Genomic DNA, 13,322 nt, shown 5'->3' with positions numbered 1-13,322 from the left:
CGTGTGCATATAGGGACTCTGGGCACGAGTGCCGAGAGCAGAACAAAGTGCGTGAGGACTACCCTGGGCTGTGCATCAGGCCGGCTTATGAAGGTCAAGATGAAAAGCAAACTCCCAGAGCCAACAGCCATTCGGTGGTCAGAACACGTCTGCTCAGCACGAGGTGTGGAGCCGGGACAGCTGTTTGCAGGGGCAGGAGGAGGGGGCTTTTGTTTCCCCACAAGGCTTCCGTGTGCCTGCCCAGGCCCACCCTGCCTTCATACCAGGTGGTCCTCCCACCCTCCAGATTTGGGCAGACACTGCCCTGTGCTCCCTGCAGGAAGCCAGCCTCCCCGGTAGCTCTCAGTAGGGCCCCGCTGAGATCACTCATCCAGCCTGCCCGGAAGTTCTTCCTTTTATCTAACCAGCAGCCTTCTTGCTGCAGGCTCTGTAAGACTGAATGACAACTAGCTCTCACCCCCTGCCCAGCAGGTGCCCAGGAGAGGACAGAAGGATTTGAAGCCCGAAGGGTTTATGGGCCGCCCCCGCAGCTCCGGCCTGTGCAGAGGGTAAGAATGGCCCTTGCTTGAGCGTCGCATACCATAATCACATAGCACTTGCACAATGATTTATTTAATGTTTTTCTTTAAGCCGACTCTTATTTCTTTTTACCTAAGTGCCTATTTTGGATTCATCCTAAGCAATAACATCTGTGAACTTATGGCACTCATGTGCCCGTTACACATTTTTTCCCTAATACACATTTACATAAACACAACTATTAAAATAGATTAAAATTTGCCCCTGTGTCAACTATAATCATCTCCTGGACCTCCGTGGTCCGCTCGCCAACTTCAGGAGGATGCCGGGTGAGACTAAAGAGCTCCGAGATGCCTCGTGTCCTGGGCCAGGTTCCTGTCGGCTGCGTCCCTGCCCAGCCCCGTGTCTACAGTGCTGCTTCTGGTCCACACGTCAAAGCCTGAACTCCTTGTCCTGAGGTCAAGGCCTTTGTACCTGGGCCCCAATCTCGCTCGCAAATTCATCTCCTGCCCCACACGATATGTCTGAAATATTTACCGAATGAATGAAAAATGGATTGATGAAGCACTAACTTGATTAATCAATGAATGATGAGCACGCACCTCCACCTGGGTGTTCCCTGGGCCCCTGAGACTCAGAACCTGTGGACGCGGCCGCCACTTGAGCCCCTTAGCTGAGAGTCATCACCAACTCTCCCTCCCTCCCACATCGGTCCACCCCCAGCCTGTTGATTTTCGCTGCTGATGAGCTTCTGGATCTGCCTTCGTTGTCCCCATCCCCAGGGCCACTTTGCTGAACCAGACCAGCTCTTCTCTCCCTTAAAGCATGGTCAGGATGAGGAAGGGAGCCGGGGCTCCCACATCTGTCCTCTGCCCACAGCTTCCGTGACTTGCCCAGATGCACAGCTGGGTGCTTCCCACGCCTCTCTGCCCAAAGCATCCCAGCTGCAGGACAAAGGGGGCTTCGGACACCTCCGGGCTGGTACCACTGGTCCCTGCAGGCTGCTTTCTCACCACCCTGCTGCCCTCCCTTCTCTCCACACCAGCCACCTAGACGATTTTAAAGTTCCTACAATGTCCCTAACTGTCTTGCCCTCTACACTCTTGCCTGCCTGACATCTAGACAACCTTCATGTCTTCGCTTAAGTGTCATTTTCCCAAAGGACCCACCCCTCGCCACTACCCACCCCCGAGTAGATGCTGCCTTGGGCCCCACAGCCCCCCACTTCCCCTCATCACCGTGACAGAAACACCAACGAGGCATTTAATCTGTGCCAGGTTCAGTTCTAAATGTTTCACACACATCAACTCATTTAACCCTCAGAACAGCTTTAAGAGGTAGGTATAATGATCATCCCCATGGGCACATGGGGACGAGGCACAGAGAGGTCAGGTAACTTGCCCAAGTTCTCAAGTGGGAGGGGCTGGAATCTGAACCCAGGCTACACGGCCCAGAGCTGGACACCGCAGCATTTCACACACTGAATTATAATCTTCTGTCTGGTTGTCTGTCTTGCCTATCCCTGAGCTCTGCGAAGATAGACACCCTCTCTGTTCCAAGATAGACATCTTATTCCAAGTACCTACCACACTGCTTGGCCCATAGTAGGGACACAATAGATTATATCATTGGGTAGATGGATACACAGAAGGATGGTTGAATAATGAGCATGGGTGATGCATGAAAGGATGATGGATGGATGTCTGACACAAGGAAATTTGACAACTGATGGGTGAATGATGGATGGATAATGAATAGATGATAGATGGGTGATAAATGGATGGATGAAGGATGGATGGATGGATGGATGGATGGATGTATAGATGGTTGGATAATGGATGGATGAGCGGATGATTGACGAATGATTGATGGATAGATGATGGATGGATGATGGATGACGGACAGGTGATGGATGGATGGATAAATGGATAATGGATTTACGGAGGAGTGAAAAAGAATATTCTCACGACTGCTCACACATTCACCCCCTCCACACCAAGCTCTAGAAATCCTTCTGGGAAGGGATGAAGCCTCTCTCGGAGTCAGGAGTCCTGGTTTAAACTCCAACTCTGTCATTTGCTAGCTCTGATCTTGGGGGCAAGTTTCTTCATCTCTGTGATCTTAAGTTCCCTCATTTTTATAATAGGAATCTCTTTTCCTAGGCATCTAAGCCCGAGGATTTAATGTAAAGGTGGCTCTAGACACAGGGTAAAGTATCCCCATGGCGGTCGGGGTGACTTAGGGTCTGGGTGTAAGGGCTTCTCTCTTGTCTACCCTACCTTTCCTGTCTGCCTGGCGCTCCCACCTCGGCCACCTTCTGGAATCCAAGGCAGCCGCCAGTCTGGCTCCATTCTGACGCCCAAACCCAGCCTGGCTTTAGGCTTCGTCCCTCCCACGCTTCAGTGTCTGGCCCTGACCCCAGCACACTCAGGGCTGTCTCACCTTCAGGTTCCTCGAGGACCCAATAGGAGGGGGCCATGAAGGGGCAGCCACAGCCGGAGAGCAACTGGCCTCCACACACAGCAAGAAAACAGGTTCAACGAGCATTTATTGAGCCCTGCTGTGTGCCTGCTGTGTGGCCCCCTGTGGTGTCAGTGCCACTGCCCCTCCAAAGCTCTGCAAAGCTGGGCTCCTCCTGAACTTTCCAGCTGGCTCAGAGGTCCCCAGGCTTTCAGTGGCCGATGTCCAAGTTTTTCCTGGCATCCCAGCTGCCATCCGAGAGGGCTCTGCGTGTGATGGGGGCAAGAATCAGGAGTTGTTTTCCCAAAGTCGCTCCAGGTAGCCCTGTGTATTCCCACAGGCCACGCCAGCCCCATCGCCAGGACCCTGAGACCCAGGCAGCAGTGGACAGGGCAGGCCCGGTGTCTCCCACGCAGGCCAGCTGAGTTCAGGGCATACAGGCCAGGTTTCCACAGCTGCCTGACCAGTGGTCTTGTGTCAGGGGGCTGGTGCCAACGACAGCCTGAGGCCCGGGGGCAGATCGGGCCTCAGTCACACCCAGTGCCCGAGGACCCAGCACTGGCGATTCAGCTCTGGGGCCTCCTGTGCAGAGCTTCGGGGCCAGGAGTCTCCCACGTGTGGCTGGTGTCCTGCCAAGAGACAAGGTGGTCAGTGCCGACAGCTGCCTTCCTCCACCCATACCCCATCTGCCCACTGCCTCGCCAGCTCACTCCCACCCCCCACCCGCCCACACATCCATTACCCACTCCTACTTGGCAGGCCTTCCACCTACCTACCCTCCAGCACTCCTACCCACTACAACCAGCTCGCGACCCACTGTCCCACTCACCGGCTCCCCATCCGGCTGCCTGCACACCCACCTTCCCATGCCACCCTATGCCCCATCTACCTACCAGTTCCCCAACTCCTAGTCATACATCTGCCAGCATCTGCTGCATTCACGTAACACCCGCCAATATATCCACCATTCTACTCGCATATCCTTCCCACCCACAACCACCCACAGCCCTAAAACCCACTCATGCACCTGCCATCTGCCAGCACTCCAGCACACCCGCCATCACGCCATCCGTACACCCACCAGCCCAGCTTCCCGCACACACACCCACCTGCGACAAACCACATACCCACCCTCCCACTCACCCTCCAACTCACCCGCCTTCTCATCTACTTCCCCAAATGCGGACACATCCGCTAACCCATCAAGTCCCCAACCCCCGTGCACACATCCACCAACCTTCCATCCTCCTGCCGCTACTCACCAACATACCCATCCAACAAACAAACCGCCACCTGCCCACACACTCACTCACCCACTCAGGCAATCTACCCACCCCCTTCCCATCTCCCCATTCCTTTCACCTACCTACACCCCTCAGTGAACCAACCAATCCCTCCCCTGCCCACTCATCTACTCACCCACCGGCCCGGGCATCCTGCAACCTACCTATCCACCTACCTATCCGCCCACCCCGTCAGGTTCCCTCGAGCTCCACTGTGTGCCTCCACGTGCTAAGGAGCTGTGGGAGGGTTAGGAGGACAAGTGTGGACAATCTTTGGGCCTTGGTCCTTACTTGACCCCAGGGACAGTGAGTGCCTGCGAGGGTGTGCCCCAAGCTGACTCTGAGCAGCGCCCTGGGCCGAGGCAGTGGGCAGAGACTTCACGACTTTCCCACCACTGGCCGCTGCTCTTGGTGGCTGGGCACACTGCAGGGCTGGAGGGCTGGTCCTGACACAACACGCGCACCGTGCTCTCCTTGGTTCCTGAAGGCTCGCTCCCTGCCTTTGCACAAGCGCCTCCTTGGCATCTTTCTGACACACCAGAACCATTTCCATGTCCACCCTGTGACCATGTCCACCCTGTGTCCTTGTGCCTACTGGGAATCGAACAAACACTCAAGCCTGACTCAAGTCTCTCTTCCCACGTGAAGCCCCCTGGCATCCTCTCCCCAGCCCTCGGGGTCCCCTCCACCTTGGAGCGCCCACCCCAGTGGCTTCACCCCAGGAGAGCGATGGCTCAACCCAGGCAGTGCGGTCCGCAGCGCACCGATGGAGATGGACCAGAGATGGGAGGCAAAGGGCGGGGAGACTGGCGTGGTGGGCACCAGCGGGCAAGGGAGGATTAACAGTGACCGAGCGCTCACGGCCAGTACACCTGCTACGTTCTCGGCTCACGAGCCTGGGAGGCAGCCACCTCCATCTCGCAGACAGCAGAACTGAGACTCGGCAGGGATAAGCCACCACCTTAGGGTTCACAGTTGTAGAGGAGCTGGATCAAATCAATTTCTTCTTGATTCCAAACTTCTATGTTAAATTTGTTCCATGTTGTTTCTTTTCCTACTGAGCTCTAACAGATGCTCAGACATTCTAGTCATCCTTTAGGCTCAGACGGGCTCTTTAGAGCAAACCCCTTAAGGTGGGAATTCCTGCGGAAGCCAAGCTCCTGCTTGCATGCCCCCAAGGACAGACTGCTCATTACCCTTCTTGCACCCCCAAGCAGCTCTGACTGTTGGGAGATTCTGCCTCATATCAAAGGCTGGATGGCAACAGGCAAAAATGAAGACGGTTGTGCCAACGGTGGGGGCAGCGAGAGGCATGTTTTTATTTTTCTTGCTCTGGCTTTTTTCTGTTTTTAATATTCTCTAATGATGGTTGGTGCTTTGCTAATTTTACTCTATTTTCTGAAGGGGTGAGAAACACTTGGCAAACATTCTGGAATCGTTTGCCCTCAGGAAAAACATTTGTTTCGGCCCCAGTCACTGAAACCGCTGCATTCTTTGGGGTGCTTGCTGCCAAGTTATAGGTGTTTGGATTTTTTTTTCTTTAATCTAGAAGCAAATATTTAGTGCACAGAAAGGTACGATTATTTTTCTAAATGAGTATTTAGAAGGGGTCGTAGCTGCTCATACTGTCACCAACAGGGAGAACTTTGGAGAGTTCATTGCAACGAAGAGAAAATGATCACGTATTTTTAAGAAACAAGAAAGACCATGATCCCTATATTTCCTTGAGTTAAAATCTCGCTCTGACCCCTGGGTCTGGAGGCCAAGTCACTAAGGACTGGGGGCCTCGTCCCCTCTCTTCTCCAGGGAGAGGCTTGGGGCTGAGAGCCATTTACGGTGGAGGCGGGGGGAGCTCTCTCTGTCCTCACCACACCTGAGGAGCCCCCTATAGATATATATAGATATATCTATATATATATATATATGCCTTATGCTGTGGATTGAGGAATCCCACTTCAAAACACCTCCTGGGCCTAAGCAATGGGTGAAGGGGTGGAACAGGCGGAAGCAGCCATTCATCAGCCTGCTGATTGTTGCTGTGGGGAATGTGGGCTGAGAACTCCCAGAAAGTTCAGAGAAACCGAAAATTAGGATTTCAAAGTAAAATCTCCTGGCTTTTAAATGATGACAAACAACAAAGGTTTTTAAAGCCTTTTAAACCATCCGTGGGCCAAGTAGCATCCTTCAGGTCGTACTCAGCGCACTGGAAGTCATTTCTGACTTCTACCTGTTTCCCAAAGACTGGGTCTTTGTTCCATGAGTTTCTTCTGGCTTCGCATATTCTGGATCTTGGCCAGGGTGACCCTCCCCGCTGCTGTCTCTGGCTGTTGAGTCTCCCACCTCTCTTTTGAATGCCCCCTCCTCTGTGTCCCGTACCATGCTACACATCCCTCTCCCCTGTCCTTGTAACTTTGTGTCGCGGGGGTTCTCCCTAACTAACCTGGGGACTCACCACAGGCAGAGAGTGGGTCGGCTTCGTCCTGGCGCCCTCGGCCCCAGCAGCTGGGAGCATGGGGCGAGTCCCGAACTGACTTTACAAGTGAGGAAGGCATGCGGGAGGAGGATGGAGTGATTCCCGGGCTGGAGGGTAAGCTGCATCTGTCTTTCCTAGTCTGAGATTCTGTACACTACAGGAGGCTTTTTGTTCAGCCTCTCCTCCTCTGGGGGAAAATAAAAACTGGACTTGGAGTCTAACAGTCAAAGGTTCAAATCTAGGCTCCCTCATTCACAAACTGTGTGAATTTTTTTTAAGCTGCGTGACTCTTGACAGGTAACTTCGCCTCTCTGAGACTGCAAGTGGATGTGAGTTACAGAGAAGTCGGTAGCCCTCCACCCCTGCATAGAAACCCTTCATTATCCAATTTCAGATAGATGTAAAAATAAAATGCCAGAACTAGTGGAGGTTGGGATCAACCGCCTCTTCGCGGATGGAGAAGCCAAAGGCCGCAGTGGGAAATGATTTGTCCAAGGCCCCCACTCAGAGGGTTGGTAGCAAGTACTGTGTTTTAAATTCCCTTGAAACCTCCCGGGCTCAGAAGAGTACTCAGCACATGGGAGGTTTTCCCATGTGGTTTCTCCTCTCTTTTTTAATCCAAATATCAAAACGTGAACAAATTTAACATCAGTCTCTTCCAGTTCCGACTTCCCAATCCTTCAGTGAGAAATCACTGTCTCGAACTCTCTCCAAGGCACCAAGATCCCGGGGTGGGCAGGGGGTCAGCTCCCAGCTCTGCTGAATTGAATGAATTTACATCCAAAATGGATCCACTCTGTTAGGGCCAGGGGGAGGGGGAGAGGGGAGAAGACTTCAAGACCAAGAATGCCAATGCAGATGGGGAAAACGGGGCTCTCAGAGGGGAGGTCAAGGTGCTCAGAAGCTGGTAGAGGAATTTGTGAGGGTGGACAGGCTTCGGGAGTGGGCAGGTGGCTGGCACTGGTGCTCTGGACCCCACAGCAGCCCCGCCTGGCACAAAAGAGCCACATCCTTTTACGAGAAAGTGCCTAAGTGAGGTGCTGAAGGCCTCTCTCTCTCGGACTCATGGCCCATCAAGGTCTGACTGCCCAACCTTGAACTCTGCCCTCTAAAAGGAGCTGGGACGTGGAGAGTGATGGAGGAATGAATCAAGGCTAGCACTGGGCTTTGGAGACCTTTCAGCTGGTGACAACATCATCCCTCTTCTGCTGCCTAAAATGTCACAGCCTTGGCAAGGGCACCCTGACTGCCTCTCCACGTCGACCCCGCTCTGTAAATCCGTACCCCGAGGGGGCTCAGAGACGCCATTATATTTGGTAATATCCGTTTACTTGTTTCCTCCCAGCTTCTATTCTAGGCTGTGTGTAGCATGAGGACACAGACTGGCTCTGCTTCTATTCATCTCTGGTCCCCAGCACCCTAGCAGGCGCAATGTTGACAGTACAGATGTGTTGAATGAATAAATGTTGGGGGAGTTGGGAAGAAGAGCAAGTTTCTGTGGGATCCATGTGGAGAGAAAGATTGGGTTTTCTGGTCTTCCTTGGGGAAAAGTTGTCTTAGGAGATCAAGTGGGGGCTCCATCTTTCTTGTCACTGGAGTCCATCTTTTGGGATCCCATGTTTTGGGGCTAAAACATTCTCTTCATCTCTTTCTCACACTTGAAATTGGGCTGAATCCACTTAACCCACCACCGGTCCCAGAGCCACTGATTTCTTCATTCCCTTATTAAACGTTTGTTGAGCGCCTGATGTGTGTCAGCCTTCGTACTGGGTGCTGGTCGACGGACGTGAGTGAGACACAGACCTGCCCCCTCTGGGTGTTCACAGTCTAGAGAGGGGCGCAGACCATATATGAAGAGATAACGGCAAACATGCCTTCCTAGGAGCCAGGAACCATTCACTGTTGCCTCGGGTTCATTGGCTCATTTAATCCTCAGAAACATGAGTTAGATGCCATTGTTATACCCTTTTTACGGATGAGGAAACCGAGGCCCAGAGAGGTTAAGTCATTTGCCAAAAGTCTCACTACTGCGATTTGAACCGAGGCAGCCTCCCTCCAAAGGCTGGGCCCGTGACCACCATAAAATTCGGCCTCATAGACCTAGACAGCGAAACGGGGAGACGGATGTGACCGCCTCTGCCAGGGGTGGGGAGAGGCTGGTCGCCATTCCCAGACATTTAAGCCAGACCCTGAAAACACTTGCGAGGCTCGAGGCTCGGGATTCCACTAGTAGGGTTTGTTTTTCACCAGAGGGAGGAAGGGAGCAGGTCACTTCAGGCAGAAGGAACAGGGTGTGAAATAGGTTGTTGGCAGGTAAATGAGGTTTTCAGAAGGTGTGAAAAAGCTGGCAGCGTTGGTGGTTGGGGGAAAGGAAGAAGGTCTGGAAAGCGGGGTACACAGAGCTGGTGGGGTGAGGAGTGAAGGGGCGCAGCTACGAAAGCTGCTGGGGGTAAAAGGCCCAGCAGGCCCCCTGGGGGTTCACCTGTCCCTGGGGGCTCCGCATCACCGTTAGACTTACTTGATGCAGATCCCTGGCCCGCCCCACACCAAGGCATTGGAGGAGCATGGCCTCGGGCAGACACAGGCATAAGAAGAGCAAGGGCACGGCTTTGGTTTGCACTTGCCCGGTTTGTGACCCAGGACAAATAGCTTTGTTTCTGGGAACCCAAAGAGCCTCACCTGTAAAACAGAAATACTCCTCAGAGCAAACACCACGTGAGGACTCAGTGAACTAAGTCAGTCACCGGAAAGGTACTAGTGACCGACTAAGTGTTAGGCACTGGGGCTGCCACACGAATGTGGCAACAAGGTCCCTGTCTTTAAGACATTTCCATTCTAGTGGAGAGAGAGTGAGCAAAGAAGGACTGAGCTGGCAAGAGAAGCCCTCTGCAGGAATGTGCGCGAGGGGCTGGCCCAGCGCCTGGCACCCGCAAGGGTGCCACCATAGGCGGTTGTGGAGCTCAGACGGGTGCGGGAGACGGGATCGAGTTTGTGTGAGGAGGATGGGTTGGTGGGGAACTGGCCCTGGAAGCAGGAGTTTTGATCCAGAGGCTGCTGAATAGCTTAACCAAGGGACAAAATGCAGACTCCCTCTTGGCAGCAGCTTCAGAGGGACAGGTATTGGCCCAGGGCCGAGCACCGCTCAGAATTTGGTCGGTGGAGCAGCAGCGGAAGCAGCATCACTGGGAACTTGTTAGAAATGCAGAATCCCAGGCCCTGCCCAGCCTCCTGAGTCAGAAACTCGGGGATGGGCCCAGCTGGCGGCATTTTAAGGAGCCCCTAGGTGATTCTGATGCTGACATTGGCTTGGCTCTCTCAACCCCAGTGCCAGGGTCTCAGATGTCCCCAAGCTGTAAGCCCATCTGTGTGTCCAGCAAGGTGGCATTGATACTTATTTCGGAAATATTGTCTGTTTCCATTTTAATAAAGGAAGCAGTCTCGAGCAGGACTATATTGGATTTGATTTTGATCTAATAAAAGTGCCAAGTTGCTCTGGGCCCAGAAAAGTCTTCCTTGCAAATCCCTCTGCTATTCTGAGGGCAGCGGCAGCAGAATCCTGTCTAGACGGAGCTCCCAGAAGCCACCACTGTACCCAGCGAATGACAGCCGCTCTCCCAGCCTAGCCTTACAGACACACCTGGCAAAATCAAAAGCTTGTCTTGGGCATTGAACTTGACAGCTGCAATCAGCCTCAAACCCCAGTTGCCCCTGAAAGGAAGATGCAGACACCTGGACCATAAGGCAGCCTCATCTCCATCAAATGTCACATCTGATGTGCTTCAGAGCTAGCTGGTGGCACTGCAAAGCCCCAAAGGCTGATTTCAAAGCAAACTCTTTCCTCAGGAAAAAGAAGTCATGGCAGAATCCATATCACAGTAGCCCAAGAAAAAAAATAGCAATTTTGGAGCAGTTAAGGTAACCAGAAGTTCATGTCACTGTTTATGTAAAAGTGGCTACTCGAGTGGGAAACAGTGGAAGAAAATCGGAGGTTTAGAGCCAGCAATTGAGCACCTACTGTGTGCCATGCACTGTTCTAGGCTCTCGGGACACAGATGTGAACCAAATAAGATAGGGTGCCCGTTTTCATGGAACCTAGTGAAGAGAGGTGACAAAACAAAGATCCAGTACATAAATATAACAGACAATTTTAGAGAGGGGCAGACACTATGAAAAACCGAACAAGGTGATGTGAGGGCAGCTGGGGAAGCTGGTGTAGCTCAGCGGACGCTTCTCTGAGGAAGCGGCCTCTGGCTGATACTTAAAGATGAGACGAAGCCAGCCGTGCAAAGGTTTAGAGGGAGAGCATTCCAGGCACAGAGAACAGCAAGTGCAAAGGCCCCGTAAAGGGGATGTTTTGTATGTTCAAGAAAGAGAGAGGCCAGGGCGGCTGGAGCAGAATGAGGGAGGGGAGAGTGAGAGGAGACGAGGTCGGGGTTTTAGGGAGCAAGAGCGGGAATGGCCTCGTTCCCCGGTGAGGAGGATCTACGCACCGAGCTGAGTTGTCTCCCCCAGTGGACCAGAGAGCTCAGCAGAGTCAGTTTGCCTTTCAGCTCTTTCCCAGGGCTGCAGAAGCCATCGCATGAGATGGCTGTGAAGTACTTAGCAGAGACCTGCACACAGCAAGCGTTTACTAACGTGGGCTCCCTGGCATTCCTCTTCCCCAGTCCCTTGTGCCCGAAAGTCAGCCCACCACAAAATCTGAGCATCTGCTTAGTGAGGAAATATTGCAAAACTCGTCCAGGCATTTCCAAAATATTTTCTTGGCCAAAAACCCACTAGCAGCTAAGAGGCTGCATTCTGGAGATGGCGTCGTTTCCCTGGACGGTCTGATCAGGCTGTTTTTCCAGCCCATGAGCGCCGTGAGGATCACGTCCACGTGCGGCTGGGCCCAGAATCTTCACATGCTGCCCAGGGCCGGCAGATGGGGAGTGCCCAGCACGAGGAGCCACTGACCGACACGCAGGAGCCCATCCTGGTGGCTCAGGGTTTGGGCTCTGGAGCCCGGGAAGCTGGGTGCAAATCTCAGCTTTGCCACTTCCTGGCGCAGCCATAACCTCCCTGGTCCTCCCTTTCCCTGTCTGTAAAACGGAGCTGTCCCTAGGATGAAATGAGTGGATACATGTGAATTTCTCAGAACATACCCAAGGCTGAGATATTATCATCAGACTTGGTGGGACTGAGTTCTTGCTGGTTATTTTCATCAACAAGGCCAGGTAATATCATTACAGCTACGGCATTCTACCAGGCTGGATCACCCCTGGCTAAGTGCCCGGCCCCACCCCTCCCTCTCCTGTACCCCACCCTTACCCTGAGCCTGCATTGACCCCGGTGTAGCTCTGGCCACACTGTACAGTGGTAGCTTGGGTCCAGGATCACACCTTCTTCATCATCTCCACGTTCCGGAACCCAGCATGGGGCCCCACTCAGGGAAGCATCTCAAGTAAAAATTTGTTGAATAAGTGGATGAATAAGTGACTTTCACGTGGCCACAGAAGCAGCCCACCTCGGGATAACTAAAGCGGCCAGAGCGCCTACGCTGGCGTTCCAGCCCGTTCGGGCGACTCCTCCCTCGGCTCTGACAGCAGATGGGGTCTTTTTCTTCCTCGTTCATTTAACTCTGAGTCCCCAGAGCCTCCATTGGCCCCCTGGGAAAGACAGCCATCCCTGCCAGCTCAGCTACCTGATGAAAGGCACACCTGGCAGAGGCACTGTGGGATTTGAGTTTCTTTTTTATTTTCCGGAAGCTGGGATTGGGAAACCTCTGGGGGCAGCAGGAGGCTCTCTGCGGCCCCTCCCCGCTGCCGCCCTCCAAAGCCTCTGTCTGTGGCCCAGGGAGTTGGGACCTCATTGCTTCTCCAGCCCTCCCCGCCCCACACATCCTCCCTGGGCGATCTCGGCTGCCTCTTGGCTTCAGTTATCTCCGTTCCCGACTCTACACTCTCCTTGTATTTGATGTAGACAAAGCGCATCCTGCTGCACAAACTTGTCCTCCCCCTGGCAGCCCAGGAGCGCGCTGCTGACCTCCAGCTGCACCACAGTTTCCTCTGCCCCCTCCCCAAGGGGGTTTGTGCACCCGCCCCACCCTAGCAGCCCGCACACAGTGACTGAGAGTTACTGTTATGTCCGGGGTGGGGGGTGGTGACTCAGTGTATGTGCTCTGCACTGGCCGCCAGAGTCCGCCGGACAATGTGACTTTCACTGCCACCTGCCTTTCCCTGCTTAGTCCCATCCCTTGCTCCTCCTTGGGTTTTCTGGGATCACCCAGAGAAGCTACTTGCTGTTGAATCCTTATCTCAGGACCTGCTTCTTGGGGAACCCAAACTAAGACATTGACAATTCTTCCAGCAAAGAGCTCTTGCAACCGCCCCCTTTCATCTCCATTGCCACAGATGACGCCACCATTGTCTCTCTCGTGGATGACAGCAACAGCACCTAAGCTGGCGTGCTGGCCTCTTGTTTTGCTCCCCTCCGATCCTTTTTGTGCATTGCAGGTGGAGGGATGGAGGGATGGAGGGATGGAGGGATGGAGGGATGGAGGGATGGAGGGATGGAGGGATGGAGGGATGGAGGGATGGAGGGATGGAGGG

The 13,322-nt window shown here is 53.6% G+C and overlaps 1 protein-coding gene across 1 annotated transcript in view; it reads right to left on the bottom strand.

The window, feature by feature from the left end:
- Window positions 1-3,510: 3,510 nt before the first annotated feature.
- GSG1L (GSG1 like) overlaps window positions 3,511-13,322 on the bottom strand; it is a 78,758-nt gene continuing 68,946 nt past the window's right edge. The window contains exon 5 of the mRNA XM_011376724.1: window positions 3,511-3,608. Within this exon, the coding sequence (XP_011375026.1) occupies window positions 3,511-3,608 (98 nt within the window). The remainder of the gene's footprint in view (window positions 3,609-13,322) is intronic.

Source organism: Pteropus vampyrus, unplaced genomic scaffold (genome assembly GCF_000151845.1).
Source record: "Pteropus vampyrus isolate Shadow unplaced genomic scaffold, Pvam_2.0 Scaffold303, whole genome shotgun sequence".
Taxonomy (NCBI): domain Eukaryota; kingdom Metazoa; phylum Chordata; class Mammalia; order Chiroptera; family Pteropodidae; genus Pteropus; species Pteropus vampyrus.
Note: the sequence above shows the minus strand (reverse complement) of the source record. Positions and strands in the feature narration are given on the sequence as shown.